This window comes from Oncorhynchus kisutch, linkage group LG25, assembly GCF_002021735.2.
Source record: "Oncorhynchus kisutch isolate 150728-3 linkage group LG25, Okis_V2, whole genome shotgun sequence".
Lineage (NCBI taxonomy): Eukaryota > Metazoa > Chordata > Actinopteri > Salmoniformes > Salmonidae > Oncorhynchus > Oncorhynchus kisutch.
This window is the reverse complement of record NC_034198.2, coordinates 35,729,317-35,750,937: the sequence shown is the minus strand read 5'-3', so window position 1 is coordinate 35,750,937 and position 21,621 is coordinate 35,729,317. Positions and strand designations below refer to the sequence as shown.

At 42.4% G+C, this 21,621-nt stretch overlaps 1 protein-coding gene across 1 annotated transcript in view; it reads right to left on the bottom strand.

Annotated features, from left to right (window-relative positions):
* The window catches only part of LOC109885049 (ankyrin repeat and fibronectin type-III domain-containing protein 1-like), a 112,510-nt gene that overhangs the window by 22,481 nt on the left and 68,408 nt on the right, over positions 1-21,621 (bottom strand). Inside the window, 2 exon segments of the mRNA XM_031804548.1 lie at positions 12,007-12,173; positions 14,440-14,608. Coding sequence (XP_031660408.1) covers positions 12,007-12,173; positions 14,440-14,608 — 336 coding nt within the window.

Genomic DNA, 21,621 nt, shown 5'->3' with positions numbered 1-21,621 from the left:
CCAAAGGAACTGGATAATATTAAGAAATGCTATAGATGGAAGGAAAGTAGTGTGGAAAATTACCAAAAAACCATTAGGTAAATACAAATTCAATCCCTTTTAGACAACTTCCTGGACAACACTTTTCACTGTAATAGTGAAGGTGAAAACCTAAACAGTATATTTGACCTCTCAGCTTCCCTATCAAATATAAAAATGTCAAACAGAAAACAGAAGAAAATGAACAACAATGACAAATGGTTTGATGAAGAATGCAAAAACCTAAGAAAGAAATTGAGAAACCTGTCCAACTAAAAATATAGACACCCAGAAAACCTGAGTCTACGCCTTCACCATGGTGAATCACTAAAACAATACAGAAATACACTACGGAAAAAGAAGGAACAGCACATGAGAAATCAGCTCAATGTAATTGAAGAATCCATAGACTCTAACCACTTCTGGGAAAATTGGAAAACACCAAACAAACAACAACACGAAGAATTATCTATTCAAAACTGAGATGTATGGATAAACCACTTCTCCAATCTGATTGGCTCTATAACAAATAACAAACAGCAAAAACATACATGACCAAATACACATCTTAGAATCAACTATTAAAGACTACCAGAACCCACTGGATTCTCCAATTACATTGAATGAACTGCAGGACAACATACAAACACTCCAACCCAAAAAGGCGTTGGTGGTGTTGATGGTATCCTAAATAAAATGATAAAATATTCAGACCAAAAATTCCAATTGGCTGTACTTAAACTCTTTAACATCATCCTTAGCTCTGGCATATTCCCCAACATTTGGAACCAAGGACTGATCACCGCAATCCAGAGAGAGAGAGAGAGAGAGACTGGAGAACTGGGAATAATAAGAGGATATTCCTGGATGCATCTGTCATTTGCCAATTACTTTTAATGTGAAATTGCTTTAATCATCACAAGGTAAATGTCATGGGGTTTAATCATTCAAATGATTTTTACTGAACTTCCATTTTCCTCCTGTCAAGGAATTTCCCTTCGTTCCACTTAATTAAATGGTTGATTGCCAATGATTTGTGCAGATTGAGGAAATTAGAGGAGATATAGTGCACCATATTGGCTATAAGGTGAAGATGAGGAATACATCCCAAATGACACACTATTCCCTATAAAGTGCACTACTTTTGACCAGGGCCGATTTAGTCAGTAAAGTTGGGGGTGATGGCAAATCCAGTGATTGAATAAGATGCACATCAACACAACACTAACATGTTTAGAGACCCGGTCTTCAACACCATACTAACATGTTTAGAGTTCTGACCCGGTCTTCAACACAACACTAACATGTTTAGAGTTCTGACCCGGTCTTCAACACAACACTAACATGTTTAGAGTTCTGACCCGGTCTTCAACACCATACTAACATGTTTAGAGACCCGGTCTTCAACACCATACTAACATGTTTAGAGTTCTGACCCAGTCTTCAACACCATACTAACATGTTTAGAGACCCGGTCTTCAACACCATACTAACATGTTTAGAGTTCTGACCCAGTCTTCAACACCATACTAACATGTTTAGAGTTCTGACCCAGTCTTCAACACCATACTAACATGTTTAGAGACCCGGTCTTCAACACCATACTAACATGTTTAGAGTTCTGACCCAGTCTTCAACACCATACTAACATGTTTAGAGACCCGGTCTTCAACACCATACTAACATGTTTAGAGTTCTGACCCAGTCTTCAACACCACACTAACATGTTTAGAGTTCTGACCCAGTCTTCAACACCATACTAACATGTTTAGAGACCCGGTCTTCAACACCATACTAACATGTTTAGAGTTCTGACCCAGTCTTCAACACAACACTAACATGTTTAGAGACCCGGTCTTCAACACCACACTAACATGTTTAGAGTTCTGACCCGGTCTTCAACACCATACTAACATGTTTAGAGTACTGACCCGGTCTTCAACACCATACTAACATGTTTAGAGACCCGGTCTTCAACACCACACTAACATGTTTAGAGTTCTGACCCGGTCTTCAACACCATACTAACATGTTTAGAGTTCTGACCCGGTCTTCAACACCATACTAACATGTTTAGAGTTCTGACCCGGTCTTCAACACCATACTAACATGTTTAGAGTTCTGACCCAGTCTTCAACACAACACTAACATGTTTAGAGTTCTGACCCAGTCTTCAACACCATACTAACATGTTTAGAGACCCAGTCTTCAACACAATACTAACATGTTTAGAGTTCTGACCCGGTCTTCAACACAATACTAACATGTTTAGAGTTCTGACCCAGTCTTCAACACAACACTAACATGTTTAGAGTTCTGACCCAGTCTTCAACACCACACTAACATGTTTAGAGTTCTGACCCGGTCTTCAACACAATACTAACAAGTTTAGAGACCCAGTCTTCAACACCATACTAACATGTTTAGAGTTCTGACCCAGTCTTCAACACCATACTAACATGTTTAGAGACCCGGTCTTCAACACAACACTAACATGTTTAGAGACCCGGTCTTCAACACAACACTAACATGTTTAGAGACCCAGTCTTCAACACCACACTAACATGTTTAGAGTTCTGACCCGGTCTTCAACACCATACTAACATGTTTAGAGTTCTGACCCAGTCTTCAAACCATACTAACATGTTTAGAGTTCTGACCCAGTCTTCAACACCATACTAACATGTTTAGAGTACTGACCCGGTCTTCAACACCATACTAACATGTTTAGAGTTCTGACCCAGTCTTCAACACCATACTAACATGTTTAGAGTACTGACCCGGTCTTCAACACAACACTAACATGTTTAGAGTTCTGACCCAGTCTTCAACACCATACTAACATGTTTAGAGTTCTGACCCGGTCTTCAACACCATACTAACATGTTTAGAGTTCTGACCCGGTCTTCAACACCATACTAACATGTTTAGAGTTCTGACCCGGTCTTCAACACCATACTAACATGTTTAGAGTACTGACCCAGTCTTCAACACAATACTAACATGTTTAGAGTTCTGACCCGGTCTTCAACACCATACTAACATGTTTAGAGTACTGACCCAGTCTTCAACACCATACTAACATGTTTAGAGTACTGACCCGGTCTTCAACACCATACTAACATGTTTAGAGACCCGGTCTTCAACACCATACTAACATGTTTAGAGTTCTGACCCAGTCTTCAACACAACACTAACATGTTTAGAGACCCGGTCTTCAACACCACACTAACATGTTTAGAGTTCTGACCCGGTCTTCAACACCATACTAACATGTTTAGAGTTCTGACCCGGTCTTCAACACCATACTAACATGTTTAGAGTTCTGACCCGGTCTTCAACACCATACTAACATGTTTAGAGTTCTGACCCAGTCTTCAACACCATACTAACATGTTTAGAGTACTGACCCGGTCTTCAACACAACACTAACATGTTTAGAGTTCTGACCCAGCCTTCAACACCATACTAACATGTTTAGAGTTCTGACCCGGTCTTCAACACCATACTAACATGTTTAGAGTTCTGACCCGGTCTTCAACACCATACTAACATGTTTAGAGTTCTGACCCGGTCTTCAACACCATACTAACATGTTTAGAGTACTGACCCAGTCTTCAACACAATACTAACATGTTTAGAGTTCTGACCCGGTCTTCAACACCATACTAACATGTTTAGAGTTCTGACCCGGTCTTCAACACCATACTAACATGTTTAGAGTTCTGACCCGGTCTTCAACACCATACTAACATGTTTAGAGTTCTGACCCGGTCTTCAACACCATACTAACATGTTTAGAGTTCTGACCCGGTCTTCAACACCATACTAACATGTTTAGAGTACTGACCCAGTCTTCAACACCATACTAACATGTTTAGAGTTCTGACCCAGTCTTCAACACAACACTAACATGTTTAGAGTTCTGACCCGGTCTTCAACACAATACTAACATGTTTAGAGACCCAGTCTTCAACACCATACTAACATGTTTAGAGCCCCGGTCTTCAACACAATACTAACATGTTTAGAGTTCTGACCCGGTCTTCAACACCACACTAACATGTTTAGAGACCCAGTCTTCAACACAACACTAACATGTTTAGAGTTCTGACCCAGTCTTCAACACAATACTAACATGTTTAGAGTACTGACCCGGTCTTCAACACAATACTAACATGTTTAGAGTTCTGACCCGGTCTTCAACACAACACTAACATGTTTAGAGTTCTGACCCGGTCTTCAACACCATACTAACATGTTTAGAGTTCTGACCCAGTCTTCAACACAACACTAACATGTTTAGAGACCCAGTCTTCAACACCATACTAACATGTTTAGAGACCCGGTCTTCAACACCATACTAACATGTTTAGAGTTCTGACCCAGTCTTCAACACAACACTAACATGTTTAGAGACACAGTCTTCAACACCATACTAACATGTTTAGAGTTCTGACCCGGTCTTCAACACAACACTAACATGTTTAGAGACACAGTCTTCAACACCATACTAACATGTTTAGAGACCCGGTCTTCAACACCATACTAACATGTTTAGAGTTCTGACCCAGTCTTCAACACCATACTAACATGTTTAGAGTTCTGACCCAGTCTTCAACACCATACTAACATGTTTAGAGACCCGGTCTTCAACACCATACTAACATGTTTAGAGTTCTGACCCAGTCTTCAACACCATACTAACATGTTTAGAGACCCGGTCTTCAACACCATACTAACATGTTTAGAGTTCTGACCCAGTCTTCAACACCACACTAACATGTTTAGAGTTCTGACCCAGTCTTCAACACCATACTAACATGTTTAGAGACCCGGTCTTCAACACCATACTAACATGTTTAGAGTTCTGACCCAGTCTTCAACACAACACTAACATGTTTAGAGACCCGGTCTTCAACACCACACTAACATGTTTAGAGTTCTGACCCGGTCTTCAACACCATACTAACATGTTTAGAGTACTGACCCGGTCTTCAACACCATACTAACATGTTTAGAGACCCGGTCTTCAACACCACACTAACATGTTTAGAGTTCTGACCCGGTCTTCAACACCATACTAACATGTTTAGAGTTCTGACCCGGTCTTCAACACCATACTAACATGTTTAGAGTTCTGACCCGGTCTTCAACACCATACTAACATGTTTAGAGTTCTGACCCAGTCTTCAACACAACACTAACATGTTTAGAGTTCTGACCCAGTCTTCAACACCATACTAACATGTTTAGAGACCCAGTCTTCAACACAATACTAACATGTTTAGAGTTCTGACCCGGTCTTCAACACAATACTAACATGTTTAGAGTTCTGACCCAGTCTTCAACACAACACTAACATGTTTAGAGTTCTGACCCAGTCTTCAACACCACACTAACATGTTTAGAGTTCTGACCCGGTCTTCAACACAATACTAACAAGTTTAGAGACCCAGTCTTCAACACCATACTAACATGTTTAGAGTTCTGACCCAGTCTTCAACACCATACTAACATGTTTAGAGACCCGGTCTTCAACACAACACTAACATGTTTAGAGACCCGGTCTTCAACACAACACTAACATGTTTAGAGACCCAGTCTTCAACACCACACTAACATGTTTAGAGTTCTGACCCGGTCTTCAACACCATACTAACATGTTTAGAGTTCTGACCCAGTCTTCAAACCATACTAACATGTTTAGAGTTCTGACCCAGTCTTCAACACCATACTAACATGTTTAGAGTACTGACCCGGTCTTCAACACCATACTAACATGTTTAGAGTTCTGACCCAGTCTTCAACACCATACTAACATGTTTAGAGTACTGACCCGGTCTTCAACACAACACTAACATGTTTAGAGTTCTGACCCAGTCTTCAACACCATACTAACATGTTTAGAGTTCTGACCCGGTCTTCAACACCATACTAACATGTTTAGAGTTCTGACCCGGTCTTCAACACCATACTAACATGTTTAGAGTTCTGACCCGGTCTTCAACACCATACTAACATGTTTAGAGTACTGACCCAGTCTTCAACACAATACTAACATGTTTAGAGTTCTGACCCGGTCTTCAACACCATACTAACATGTTTAGAGTACTGACCCAGTCTTCAACACCATACTAACATGTTTAGAGTACTGACCCGGTCTTCAACACCATACTAACATGTTTAGAGACCCGGTCTTCAACACCATACTAACATGTTTAGAGTTCTGACCCAGTCTTCAACACAACACTAACATGTTTAGAGACCCGGTCTTCAACACCACACTAACATGTTTAGAGTTCTGACCCGGTCTTCAACACCATACTAACATGTTTAGAGTTCTGACCCGGTCTTCAACACCATACTAACATGTTTAGAGTTCTGACCCGGTCTTCAACACCATACTAACATGTTTAGAGTTCTGACCCAGTCTTCAACACCATACTAACATGTTTAGAGTACTGACCCGGTCTTCAACACAACACTAACATGTTTAGAGTTCTGACCCAGCCTTCAACACCATACTAACATGTTTAGAGTTCTGACCCGGTCTTCAACACCATACTAACATGTTTAGAGTTCTGACCCGGTCTTCAACACCATACTAACATGTTTAGAGTTCTGACCCGGTCTTCAACACCATACTAACATGTTTAGAGTACTGACCCAGTCTTCAACACAATACTAACATGTTTAGAGTTCTGACCCGGTCTTCAACACCATACTAACATGTTTAGAGTTCTGACCCGGTCTTCAACACCATACTAACATGTTTAGAGTTCTGACCCGGTCTTCAACACCATACTAACATGTTTAGAGTTCTGACCCGGTCTTCAACACCATACTAACATGTTTAGAGTTCTGACCCGGTCTTCAACACCATACTAACATGTTTAGAGTACTGACCCAGTCTTCAACACCATACTAACATGTTTAGAGTTCTGACCCAGTCTTCAACACAACACTAACATGTTTAGAGTTCTGACCCGGTCTTCAACACAATACTAACATGTTTAGAGACCCAGTCTTCAACACCATACTAACATGTTTAGAGCCCCGGTCTTCAACACAATACTAACATGTTTAGAGTTCTGACCCGGTCTTCAACACCACACTAACATGTTTAGAGACCCAGTCTTCAACACAACACTAACATGTTTAGAGTTCTGACCCAGTCTTCAACACAATACTAACATGTTTAGAGTACTGACCCGGTCTTCAACACAATACTAACATGTTTAGAGTTCTGACCCGGTCTTCAACACAACACTAACATGTTTAGAGTTCTGACCCGGTCTTCAACACCATACTAACATGTTTAGAGTTCTGACCCAGTCTTCAACACAACACTAACATGTTTAGAGACCCAGTCTTCAACACCATACTAACATGTTTAGAGACCCGGTCTTCAACACCATACTAACATGTTTAGAGTTCTGACCCAGTCTTCAACACAACACTAACATGTTTAGAGACACAGTCTTCAACACCATACTAACATGTTTAGAGTTCTGACCCGGTCTTCAACACAACACTAACATGTTTAGAGACACAGTCTTCAACACCATACTAACATGTTTAGAGACCCGGTCTTCAACACCATACTAACATGTTTAGAGTTCTGACCCGGTCTTCAACACCATACTAACATGTTTAGAGTTCTGACCCAGTCTTCAACACAATACTAACATGTTTAGAGTTCTGACCCAGTCTTCAACACCATACTAACATGTTTAGAGTTCTGACCCAGTCTTCAACACAACACTAACATGTTTAGAGTTCTGACCCGGTCTTCAACACCATACTAACATGTTTAGAGTTCTGACCCGGTCTTCAACACCATACTAACATGTTTAGAGTTCTGACCCAGCCTTCAACACCATACTAACATGTTTAGAGTTCTGACCCGGTCTTCAACACCATACTAACATGTTTAGAGTTCTGACCCAGTCTTCAACACAACACTAACATGTTTAGAGTTCTGACCCGGTCTTCAACACAACACTAACATGTTTAGAGTTCTGACCCGGTCTTCAACACAATACTAACATGTTTACAGTTCTGACCCGGTCTTCAACACAACACTAACATGTTTAGAGTTCTGACCCGGTCTTCAACACAACACTAACATGTTTAGAGTTCTGACCCGGTCTTCAACACAATACTAACATGTTTAGAGTTCTGACCCGGTCTTCAACACAACACTAACATGTTTAGAGTTCTGACCCGGTCTTCAACACCATACTAACATGTTTAGAGTTCTGACCCAGTCTTCAACACAATACTAACATGTTTAGAGTTCTGACCCAGTCTTCAACACCATACTAACCCCTCCTGTCTCAGCCTCCAGTATTTATGCTGCAGTAGTTTATGTGTCGGGGGGCTGGGGTCAGTTTGTTATATCTGGAGTACTTCTCCTGTCCTATTCGGTGTCCTGTGTGAATCTAAGTGTGCGTTCTCTAATTCTCTCCTTCTCTCTTTCTTTCTCTCTCTCGGAGGACCTGAGCCCTAGGACCATGCCCCAGGACTACCTGACATGATGACTCCTTGCTGTCCCCAGTCCACCTGGCCGTGCTGCTGCTCCAGTTTCAACTTCCACCTGACTGTGCTGCTGCTCTAGTTTCAACTGTTCTGCCTTATTATTATTCGACCATGCTGGTCATTTATGAACATTTGAACATCTTGGCCATGTTCTGTTATAATCTCCACCCGGCACAGCCAGAAGAGGACTGGCCACCCCACATAGCCTGGTTCCTCTCTAGGTTTCTTCCTAGGTATTGGCCTTTCTAGGGAGTTTTTCCTAGCCACCGTGCTTCTACACCTGCATTGCTTGCTGTTTGGGGTTTTAGGCTGGGTTTCTGTACAGCACTTTGAGATATCAGCTGATGTACGAAGGGCTATATAAATAAATTTGATTTGATTTGATTTGATTTGATTAACGCGTTTAGAGACCCGGTCTTCAACACAATACCACAGTAAGGGAATATTATACCCTATCGTCAAACGGTCTAAACAAACTGTACAATGAGATGGAGTAACGTCACCTTTTCTGCACTAACCCAGTTCAGCCACACACACACACACACACACACACACACACACACACACGCCACAGATACATGCACAAACAAAGACTGAGAGACAGACATTTGAGAGGGAGGGTGTGTGGGCGGGGATGTCTGAGTGTGACTTTGTATGTCCCCGCCCACACACCATCCCTCTCAGTCAGTCATGATTGACCCCAACCACACACCATCCCTCTCAGTCAGTCATGACTGTCCCCACCCACACACCCTCCCTCTCAGTCAGTCATGATTGACCCCAACCACACACCATCCCTCTCAGTCAGTCATGACTGTCCCCACCCACACACCCTCCCTCTCAGTCAGTCATGACTGTCGCCGCCCACACACCCTCCCTCTCAGTCAGTCATGTTTGACCCCACCCACACACCCTCCCTCTCAGTCAGTCATGACTGTCCCCGCCCACACACCCTCCCTCTCAGTCAGTCATGATTGACCCCGCCCACACACCCTCCCTCTCAGTCAGTCATGACTGTCCCCGCCCACACACCGTCCCTCTCAGTCAGTCATGACTGTCCATGCCCACACACCCTCCCTCTCAGTCAGTCATGATTGACCCCGCCCACACACCCTCCCTCTCAGTCAGTCATGACTGTCCCCGCCCACACACCCTCCCTCTCAGTCAGTCATGACTGTCCCCGCCCACACACCCTCCCTCTCAGTCAGTCATGATTGGTATTTTTCCCATCACTCTCTCTCGCTCCACTTTAATAACACAAACGCACACACACACACACACACACACACACACACACACACACACACACACACACACACACACACACACACACACACACACACACACACACACACACACACACACACACACACACACTCACTCTTAGATCACAGAAACACACTTGTGGTTTTGTGGTTGGTCACTACTAGCAAAAGCTGGATTGGTTCTTCACAGAGAAAACACCAGATGGGTTTACTTTCATGCTTTCAACTTTCTGACACGAGAGAGAAGGCTGGGCAGTTATGGAGTTCCTTAACGTTAGACAAACAAGCTATTTAACAGCTAGTACTCTTAGCTAGTTAGACTTTATTACATCAATACAATGACTCCAATTGGATTATTAGCACAGTTGTTTTGGCGCGAGATAAATATGTTTACTGAAAAATGGACATAAACGATGTGAAAAATACGCTTTGTAACAATTTTCTTTTGATGAATGTGACAAATATGACTCATGCTCTTTGTATTAGAAATAGTAAAATATATATATATATTTCACAGCATAATGATTTAATAGAGTGTCTCATAAAGTGGCAGACTTGAAAGCAAACAGTAAAGTGGCTTTATGAAGCAAATGCCTTAAACAAGTTAGATAGAGCTTCCATCTGAAATATATAGTCACATACAACTGTCTGTATTCCAGTGTGCCCTCACCCAGTTTACATATACTACAAGCCTCCCTTAGACAAGTGGTCTCATAGACGAAACATAGTAAAAAAAAGTTTTAATTATTTTAACTAGGCAAGTCAGTTAAGAACAAATTCTTAATTTCAATGACAGCCTAGGAACAGTGTGTTAACTGCCTGTTCAGGGGCAGAATGACAGATTTGTACCTTGTCAGCTCAGGGACTTGAACTTGCAACCTTTTGGTTAGTAGTCCAACGCTCTAACCACTAGGCTACCCTGCCGCCCAAGGAAATGGAAATCCGTCACACTGAAAAATGGTGTATAACGTGAAAGTCTAGAAACCCAAAAAGGTGGCAAGTTCGAATCTCATCACGGCCAATTTGTGACCGACCGCCTCGATTCAGGCTTAGGAAGCAAAATTTGAAATGGTGATTTTTACATTGGATAAAGTAGAGAATCAGAGTTATACATTGGTATATGATACACTGCAGTTGAGGAACAATGGGGAAAGTAATTCTGCTTTGACAGTTGATAAACTTTTAACTCCCCTTTTGAGAACGTGGACGCTTCATGGCAGAATGGAACCATTTAACTCTGTTTAGTTTGTAGCTACATTTTGTTGTGTCAAGTCACTTCGGTTCACACTGACCGTGGCGTGTACAGAAAAACGACTTACTACTTTTTAGTTACTTTGCAACTACTTAGCTTGTTAGCAAACCCTTTACCTAACTGTAAACCTTTCAGCTAACCATTCATCTAACCTTAACCCTTTACCTATAACCTTAACCCTTTACCTAACCTTAACCCTTTACCTAACCTTAACCCTTTACCTAACCTTAAACCTTTCAGCTAACCATTCACCTTACCTTAACCCTTTACCTAACCTTAACCCTTTACCTAACCTTAACCCTTTACCTAACCTTAACCTTAACCCTTTACCTAACCTTAACCCTTTACCTAACCTTAACCCTTTACCTAACCCTAACCCTTTACCTAACCCTAACCCTAACCCTTTACCTAACCCTAACCCTTTACCTAACCCTAACCCTTTACCTAACCCTAACCCTTTACCTAACCCTAACCCTTTAGCTAACCCTAACCTTAACCCTTTACCTAACCTTAACCCTTTACCTAACCCTAACCTTAACCCTTTACCTAACCTTAACCCTTTACCTAACCCTAACTCCTAGCCTAGCTAATGTTAGCAAGCTAGCTGACAAGGTTCTGCCCCTGAACAAGGCAGTTAACACCACTTTTCGTAGGCTGTCATTGAAAATAAGAATTTGGTCTTTAACTGACCTGCCTAGTTAAATAAGGGTTAGATAAAAATAAATAAATAAATAAAATAAATACATTTTGCAATATTCGTAACATATTGTACGTTTTGAAAATTCATAACATATAATACGAAATGGATGACAGACAACCACAAATGAAACATATCATATTGAATGGAGTACAGAATAATATGAAATGCTCTGAGACCAGGTTGAGATAAACTATACCTGTAATACATATTAACACACATCTCCCTACCTGTGTATAGTCTAGTATATGTTGGTGTCTCTGTTTGGCCGTGGCGACCTCCGTGTCCGTGATGGCCTCTCGCAGGGACTGCTGGGTAATAAGTGCATCCAGGTCCAAGACAGACGACATGCGACAGTACAGACTCATGCACTTCTCCTTGTACGCACTGAAATGGGCTGGAGAGAGAAATAAAGACATAGGAATATACACGGAACTAAAACTAATACTATAAACTATAAACTGAGCTGAAATCAAAGGGAAAGGAAAAGGGGGATACCAGTCAGTTGTACAACAGAAAGGGGGATACCTAGTCAGTTGTACAACAGAAAGGGGGATACCTAGTCAGTTGTACAACAGAAAGGGGGATACCTAGTCAGTTGTACAACAGAAAGGGGGATACCTAGTCAGTTGTACAACAGAAAGGGGGATACCTAGTCAGTTGTACAACAGAAAGGGGGATACCTAGTCAGTTGTACAACAGAAAGGGGGATACCTAGTCAGTTGTACAACAGAAAGGGGGATACCAGTCAGTTGTACAACAGAAAGGGGGATACCTAGTCAGTTGTACAACAGAAAGGGGGATACCTAGTCAGTTGTACAACAGAAAGGGGGATACCTAGTCAGTTGTACAACAGAAAGGGGGATACCTAGTCAGTTGTACAACAGAAAGGGGGATACCTAGTCAGTTGTACAACTGAATGCAATCAACTGAAATGTGTCTTCCGCATTTAACCCAACCCCTCTGAATCAGAGAGGTACAGGGAGCTGCCATAATCAACATCCACGTCTTCCCGGGGACACTGCCTAGATCCCAGAAATGTTGCATATGCACAAAAAGCTTATTTCGGTGAAATTTTTGTACACTGATTTGTTTACATCCCTGTTAGTGAGCCTTTCTCCTTTGCCAAGATAATACATCCACCTGACAGGTGAGGCATATCAAGAAGCTGATTAAACAGCATGATCATTACACAGGGACAGTAAAAGGCCACTCTAAATGGTGCAGTTTTGTCACACAATGCCACAGATGTGAGGGAGTGTGCAATTGACATGCTGACTGCAGGAATTTCAACCAGAGCTGTTGCCAGAGAATTGAATATTCATTTCTCTACCATGTCTCCTCCAATGTAATTTTGGAGAATTTGGCAGTACGTCAAACCGGCCTCACAACCGCAGACCATGTGTAACCACGGCAGCCCAGGCCCTCCGCATCCGTCTTCTTCACCTACAGGAATGTCTGAGACCAGCAACCCGGACAGCTGATGAACCTGAGGAGTATTTCTGTCTGTAATAAAGCCCTTTAATGGGGAAAAACTCATTCTGATTGGCTGGGCCTGGATCCCCAGTGGGTGGGCCTGGCTCCCCAGTGGGTGGGCCTGGCTCCCCAGTGGCTGGGCCTGGCTCCCCAGTGGGTGGGCCTGGCTCCCCAGTGGGTGGGCCTGGCTCCCCAGTGGCTGGGCCTGGCTCCCCAGTGGGTGGGCCTGGCTCCCCAGTGGGTGGGCCTGGCTCCCCAGTGGCTGGGCCTGGCTCCCCAGTGGGTGGACCTGGCTCCCCAGTGGCTGGGCCTGGCTCTCCAGTGGGTGGACCTGGCTCCCCAGTGGGTGGGCCTATGCCCTCCCAGGTCCACCCATGGCTGCGCCCCTGACTAGTCATGTGAAATCTATAGATTAGGGCCTAATATTTCAATTGATTGATTTACTTATATCAACTGTAACTCAGTAAAAGCATTGAAATTGTTGCATGTTGAGTTTATATTTTTGTTCAGTTTATAACAGAATGTCCTGTTAACACTGTATAACAAGACATATAGGCTTCTCCTCCTCCGCAGAAGTGGACTGGAGCGATTGCTATGATGGTGTTACTAAATTCTTATTCTGTATTTTATGCTGCATTTGTAAACACATTTGTAAGAGACAGCGGGCTCAATGGGACCCTGAATAAATAAAGGTTTAATAAAATACATAAATATTATCAGAATGTTATCAGTGTATAACAAGACAGTACTACTACTGTAGGGGGGGGGGGGGGGGGGGGGTCAGAGGTCAGATCAGCATGGCACTGTGGTACTCTGGAGCCCTCAGACAGAATGACTTAAAGTGTCCCTAGGGAATAGGGAGGAACAGAGAGGAATCTGTGGAATCTACAAAAACTGAACGAACAGAGAGAGGAACAGAGAGAGAGAGAGAGAGAGAGAGAGAGAGAGACAGAAAGACACAGAGACACAGAGAGAGAGAGACATATAGAGAGGAACAAAGGCTAACAAAGAGAGAGAGAGAGAGAGAGAGAGAGAGAGAGAGAGAGAGAGAGAAAGAGAAAGAGAGCGAGAGACAGAGAGAGAGATAGAGAGAGGTATTTGAAATATACACAGGGATAGACAAGGGAGAGATGTTGTTTTAACAAGACGAGGTGGTTAACAGAAAGCAGTGGTCAGTGTAGACGTACCCAGCTCAAACATTTGGAGAGGGAGGTTGAGGAAGCCGGAGTGTGGTGTGTAGGGGTTGGTCTGTCCGGGAACGGTACACACATCGTCAGCCGCCGGCAGCAGCAGCAGGAAGGAAACATTATGACCCAACTCCAACACCTCGTGAGTGTAGATACGGAAGTGTTTGGCCTGCAATCAGACACGACCACACAGAGTGAGAATAAGAACAGGACCACACACAGTGAGAATAAGAACAGGACCACACAGAGTGAGAATAAGAACAGGACCACACAGAGTGAGAATAGGAACAGAACCACACAGAGTGAGAATAGGAACAGAACCACACACAGTGAGAATAAGAACAGGACCACACAGTGAGAATAAGAACAGGACCACACAGAGTGAGAATAGGAACAGAACCACACAGTGAGAATAAGAACAGGACCACACACAGTGAGAATAAGAACAGGACCACACAGTGAGAATAAGAACAGGACCACACACAGTGAGAATAAGAACAGGACCACACAGAGTGAATAAGAACAGGACCACACACAGTGAGAATAAGAACAGGACCACACACAGTGAGAATAAGAACAGGACCACACACAGTGAGAATAAGAACAGGACCACACAGTGAGAATAAGAACAGAACCACACACAGTGAGAATAAGAACAGGACCACACAGAGTGAGAATAGGAACAGAACCACACAGAGTGAGAATAGGAACAGAACCACACACAGTGAGAATAAGAACAGGACCACACAGTGAGAATAAGAACAGGACCACACAGTGAGAATAAGAACAGGACCACACAGAGTGAGAATAAGAACAGGACCACACAGAGTGAGAATAAGAACAGGACCACACAGAGTGAGAATAAGAACAGAGTCACACAGAGTGAGAATAAGAACAGGACCACACAGTGAGAATAGGAACAGAACCACACACAGTGAGAATAAGAACAGGACCACACAGTGAGAATAAGAACAGGACCACACAGAGTGAGAATAGGAACAGAACCACACAGTGAGAATAAGAACAGGACCACACAGAGTGAGAATAAGAACAGGACCACACAGTGAGAATAAGAACAGAGTCACACAGTGAGAATAAGAACAGAACCACACAGTCAGAATAAGAACAGGACCACACACAGCCATGCAAGCAGGCGCATACGAGGAAGTATGCAGGCCGGCACACACACGCAAACATAGACACACTCACTCTCTAGTGCTATTTGTATTTATTATGGATCCCCATTAGTTCCTGCCAAGGCAGCAGCTACTCTTCCTGGGGTTTATTAAGGATCCCCATTAGTTCCTGCCAAGGCAGCAGCTACTCTACCTGGGGTTTATTAAGGATCCCCATTAGTTCCTGTCAAGGCAGCAGCTACTCTTCCTGGGGTTTATTATGGATCCCCATTAGTTCCTGCCAGGGCAGCAGCTACTCTTCCTGGGGTCCAACAAAATTAAGACAGTTATACAATTTTTTTTTTTTTTTTTTTTATACTTAGTTTTTATTGTAGGAACACAAAGAAAATACAAATAAAGTCAAATAAAAGAACAACAAAAAAAGATCTGTCAGTGACAGTGCACTTCATACCTTCATCATCATATCATCATATTAGTTACATTGACATCTTTGAATTAGAACTTTTCCAAGTACGAAACCCATTTTCCCCCAGTATTCTTGACCTCTCTCCTGTTGAGTTCTTAAAGCAAAGGTCATACGCTCCATGTGGTGTATTTCTTCTACAATGTCTATCCATTGTGTCACTGTGGGAGGGTCTTTTTGTAGCCATTTCCCAGTGAAAGCCTTTTTACTGGCTGCCAGTAGGACCTTCAACAGGTACTTTTCTCTAGTGTGTAAGTTATCAGGTCTTTCACGCATGTACAAAGAAATTCATGTTTGTTCTATGTCAAATCCCATTAGTTTTCCAATGTTAGATCTTATCTTACTCCAGTAAGTTTCGATTGCGCGGCAACTCCAAAAGATATGAGAGTGATCCGCCTTCAATAGACCGCATTCTCTCCAACAAGGGTGTAGTCTGTCTGATTTGATTTCTGTTAAGTTGAAACCTGTAACATTCTTCCAACAGAATTCTCTCCATGACCTTGAGTTGATGGAGCTTTGTTGAGTCTCTAATATATTCAACCATGTTTCATCAGTTATTTCAATGTTCAGTTCCTCCTCCCATTTCTTTTTAAAATAGTTTGTAGAATGTTTCTTTGAGGATTGAATGCCTAAGTAGAGATTTGAAATTGTTTTTTTGTTACTCCCCAAATTGTATGCGTTAGTGAATACTTGGATTCATTTTGGAGGTGCTCGAAGGTCAGTCACTTTTATCTTTAGTGTCGTACTTGTAGGTATCTGTAAAAATCTTGTTTATCCAAGCCATGTTTTTTTACTTAGGTCCTGGAAGTTATCTAGGTTCCCATTCCTTATAATTGTACGGAACGATGTGATGCCTTTCTGTGTCCATTGTTTAAACCTGCTGTCCTGAGTTGCAGGGATGAAGCTGGGGTCGTATGAGGGCCAACTCAGCAGTTTGATCTCTCTGTCTAAATTATTTTGCTGAACGACCCTAAACCATGTCTTCAGAGAGAAATTAATCCACTGATTTCTTTTACCATGTCCTTATTTCCCAAAACTGACTGTATGGGTATCTCTGTCAGAGCAGTCTCGATGTGTTTCCATTTGGATTCGTATTCTGAATTGCACCAACACACCAGGGGTCTCAATTGGGCTGACACATAATAATCTTTTAGGTTTGGTAAGGCCATACCACCACAGTTTTTTGGTAACTGTAATGTTGTATATCTAGTTCTTGGTCTCTTACTGTTCCAGATTAACCTTGATATCCATTTATCCCATTCCCTCAACTGTTTAGGCGGGATTTCTATGGGCAGTGATTGGAACAAATACAGTAACCTCGGCAGGATGTTCATTTGGATTGTTTCAATTCTACTACTAAGATCTAAGGGAAGTGAATTCCACCTGTCTAGGTCATCATATATTTTCTTGTTAATGTGATCGTAATTCATGCAATAAAGTTTGGGTGTATCTTTTGGTAAAGTTATACCTACTCTTCAGCTCTTCCTGTGTGGTATAATTATATACTAGGGCTTGGGTCTTGAGTACGTTAAGCACATACCCTGAATATGTTCCAGATGTTTGTAAAACATCCATCAATCTAGGTACACTTGAGCCTGGGTCTTTAAGGAATAACAGAACGTCATCAGCATACATGCATATCTTATGTTCACTGCCTCTTATTGTTATTCCCTCTAAGGTTGGGTCCTGTCTTATTGCCTGTGCTAATGGTTCTAGGTACAAGGAGAAGAGCGTGGGTGATAGATTACAGCCTTGTCTTGCCCCTCGCTCTAGTTTTATCATTCGTGTCAAATGTCCATTTATCTTTATTCTAGCGGTCGGACATGAATACAGTGTTTTGATGCACTGTATCACTTCTTTGTTGAAACCAAATCTTTCCATAACTTGGAATAGGTAATCCCATCCCACTGAATCAAATGCTTTTTCTGCATCTAGGCTGATTAATATTGCACTTGTCTTATTCTGAGTAATGTGGTCCATGACATGTAGTGTTCTCCTTATATTGTCCTGTGTCTGCCTATTTTGTATGAAACCAGTTTGATCTCCGTCAATCAATTCTGGGATTATGTTCTCCATTCTTTTGACTATTATTGAAGCATATAGTTTATAATCTGTGTTAAGAATTGCGATAGGTCGATATGAACTGCATTCTTTCTTATCTTTACCCTCTTTTGGGATTACTGATATGATGGCCTCTCTCCATGACGGTGGGAGACGCCCCTCCCTCAGAGTCCAGTTCAAACAGGCCTGAAGTAGAGGTGCTATTTGTTCTCTGAAGGTCTTGAACCATTCTGAAGGGAAGCCATCAGTGCCTGGAGACTTGTTGGCTTTTTGCTGAGATATTGCTTTATTAATTTCTTCGGTGGATATTTCTAAAGTTAGTCTATCATTTTGCTCTGTCCCAATTGAGGGGAGATCAAATGAGTTCAAAAAGTGCTCTATTGTCTGTGCATCTGCCTTTTCTGGTTGCTTGTACAGATTTGTGTAATATGATTCAAATGCATTCTGTATTTTATCAAATTTTCATGTGATCTTTTTTGTTTTGGGGTCTTTTATTTTGAAAATGGTTTTCTGTGCTTGTTGTTTCCTGAGTCTCCATGCTAGTAATTTGGTTTCCTTTGAGCCTGCTTCAATTCTGTCTTTATTGATTCCTTGAATGCTGGACCATTCAGTCTACTTGTATTAAGTCTCCATATAGTATTTCTTGGTTTGCTATCAAGGTGTAGAGTTAGGTAAACTCCATTATGATCTGATAAGTCACTCTGCCCTTAAGCCTGTGACTATCTGCACTGTACATAAAAAAGTAGTCTAACCTGGAGTATTCAGTGTGGCGGTCTGAGTAAAAAGTCTATTCCTTCTCGGTCTTGTGGGTGTCACGCCATACATCGAGCAGTCCTAGATCCTGCAGTATCCTATTGATATTCTTGGCAACTAGGCTCATTTTCCTATTTTGGTTTGTGCTGTCCAATTTTGAGTTCAGAATTGTGTTCAAGTCCCCTCCACAGATAAGAGTGCCAGAGGTTTCTGTGGCAATTAAATCAAACACCTTCCCGTAGAAGACCATGTCACTCCCTGGGGATGCGTATACATTAAATAATGTAACTTCCTTGTTATCCCATTTACATTTAACAAGTATTAATCTACCCTCCTTGTCTTTTATTTCTGACATAAACTCAAAATTAACTGAATTTGGGATCAAGATTGCAACAGAATAGTATGTCACCTCTCTCCCGTTTCATCTTTGCTATGACCTTACTTCTCTTGATGGCACTCCCCAGTCTGTTTACATTGAGACTGATGACCTTACTTCTCTTGATGGCACTCCCCAGTCTGTTTACATTGAGACTGATGACCTTACTTCTCTTGATGGCACTCCCCAGTCTGTTTACATTGAGACTGATGACCTTACTTCTCTTGATGGCACTCCCCAGTCTGTTTACATTGAGACTGATGACCTTACTTCTCTTGATGGCACTCCCCAGTCTGTTTACATTGAGACTGATGACCTTACTTCTCTTGATGGCACTCCCCAGTCTGTTTACATTGAGACTGATGACCTTACTTCTCTTGATGGCACTCCCCAGTCCGTTTACATTGAGACTGATGACCTTACTTCTCTTGATGGCACTCCCCAGTCCGTTTACATTGAGACTGATGACCTTACTTCTCTTGATGGCACTCCCCAGTCTGTTTACATTGAGACTGATGACCTTACTTCTCTTGATGGCACTCCCCAGTCTGTTTACATTGAGACTGATGACCTTACTTCTCTTGATGGCACTCCCCAGTCCGTTTACATTGAGACTGATGACCTTACTTCTCTTGATGGCACTCCCCAGTCCGTTTACATTGAGACTGATGACCTTACTTCTCTTGATGGCACTCCCCAGTCCGTTTACATTGAGACTGATGACCTTACTTCTCTTGATGGCACTCCCCAGTCCGTTTACATTGAGACTGATGACCTTACTTCTCTTGATGGCACTCCCCAGTCCGTTTACATTGAGACTGATGACCTTACTTCTCTTGATGGCACTCCCCAGTCCGTTTACATTGAGACTGATGACCTTACTTCTCTTGATGGCACTCCCCAGTCTGTTTACATTGAGACTGATGACCTTAAATTACCCATGATGCATCGATATAAATAAAAAACCCTTTGCCTGCTTATCATGAACCTAAAAATGATAAATAATAAAATAAACCAAAGTGGGAAAATACTTTGGTATTCGGACTCCCATGATTCGGACTCCCATGTCAGAGGACTGTCTCTTGCCTCTGGGGTTTGAGGGGATGAGCCAGTCCGCAGGATGGGCCCCTCGCTCAGATATGAAAATGCGTGACGTGGTCACAAACAAGACCTGGTGGAACCGAAAATAATAAGGGCGCCTATTTCGTCGCTTATACACATCGGTTAATTACAAGTGAAAACTATATTGATGATGCGTGCATATCATGAATCCTCCCCTTGATATGCCCTTCTGTCGCCCCGTTGTCAATGTCATTAATCCTTAGCTAATATATATGTTATTAACGTGACGCCACGTAGTGTGTTCGTAAAGAACACATGCTTTTGGCTACTCAGCATTGGGGGAAATTAGGGGATATATTTGACCTATTGTAATGTCAACCATAACAACCCAAAGTCTTAACAGCTCGCGGTAACTATTCATTCTGTTAAATCCCATTCAGTCTCTTCCATCTTCCGGTTGAAAATGCCTGAGTCTCTCTCGGATGTGAACGTCCTCTCGCCGAGATGGTTTCCCTCTTTCTCCATGACCCTGCTTGTCGACAACGATCCATGGGAGAGCCTGCTCGAGTCTTTCCACTGGTGATGTCACCTTTCTCCTAGCGGTGTACTCCACTGGGAAGCCCCTTGAATTCAGGTCCTCAGTCGCCTCGTCTGCATGCTCGTATGTAACCGGGCCATTTTCCAGAAATACCCGCATTTTTGCCTGGTATGGTGTTTGGAAGCGAATACCCTTCTCTTTAAGTGCTTTCTTAATGGGGTTGTATTCTTTCCTTCTCTTCAGTATCTCTCCCTCGTAGTCATGATCAAAGAACACTCGTTGGCCTTGGACGTTAACAGGCTTTTTCCAGGTTGCATGTAAGATTTTCTCTTTGACTGAGAATCTTAGGAACCGTACTACTATGGATCTTGGTGGGGGGTTATGAGGCCAGAGCTCGGTGTGCTCTCTCGATTCCCAGGTCAGTGTCGTCTTCAAGTATGCCCTTGAATAGACCCTCCACGAAGTTGGGCATAGAGTATTTTTCTGCGGCCTCTACTACGTTATAAAGTCTAATGTTGTTTCGACGTGAGAAACCTTCGAGTTCTGTCACTTTTGCCTGTAGTGCGTGTTGGCTTTTCAGTGACCGTTCAAGGATTTCCTTGACTGAAGAGTTCCATGTGTCTGTTTCCCCAATGCGCTGTTCTGAGCCCCCCATTCTTGTAGATATACTGTGAAGTTCTAATTAGTTTTCTTCCAGTTTCTGGTTAATGTCCTTCTTGAACTCATTTAGTTATTTTCTTACATCTTCTCGAAGTTCCTCTCGTAAGCCTTTGAATGTCTCGCGCAATTCCTC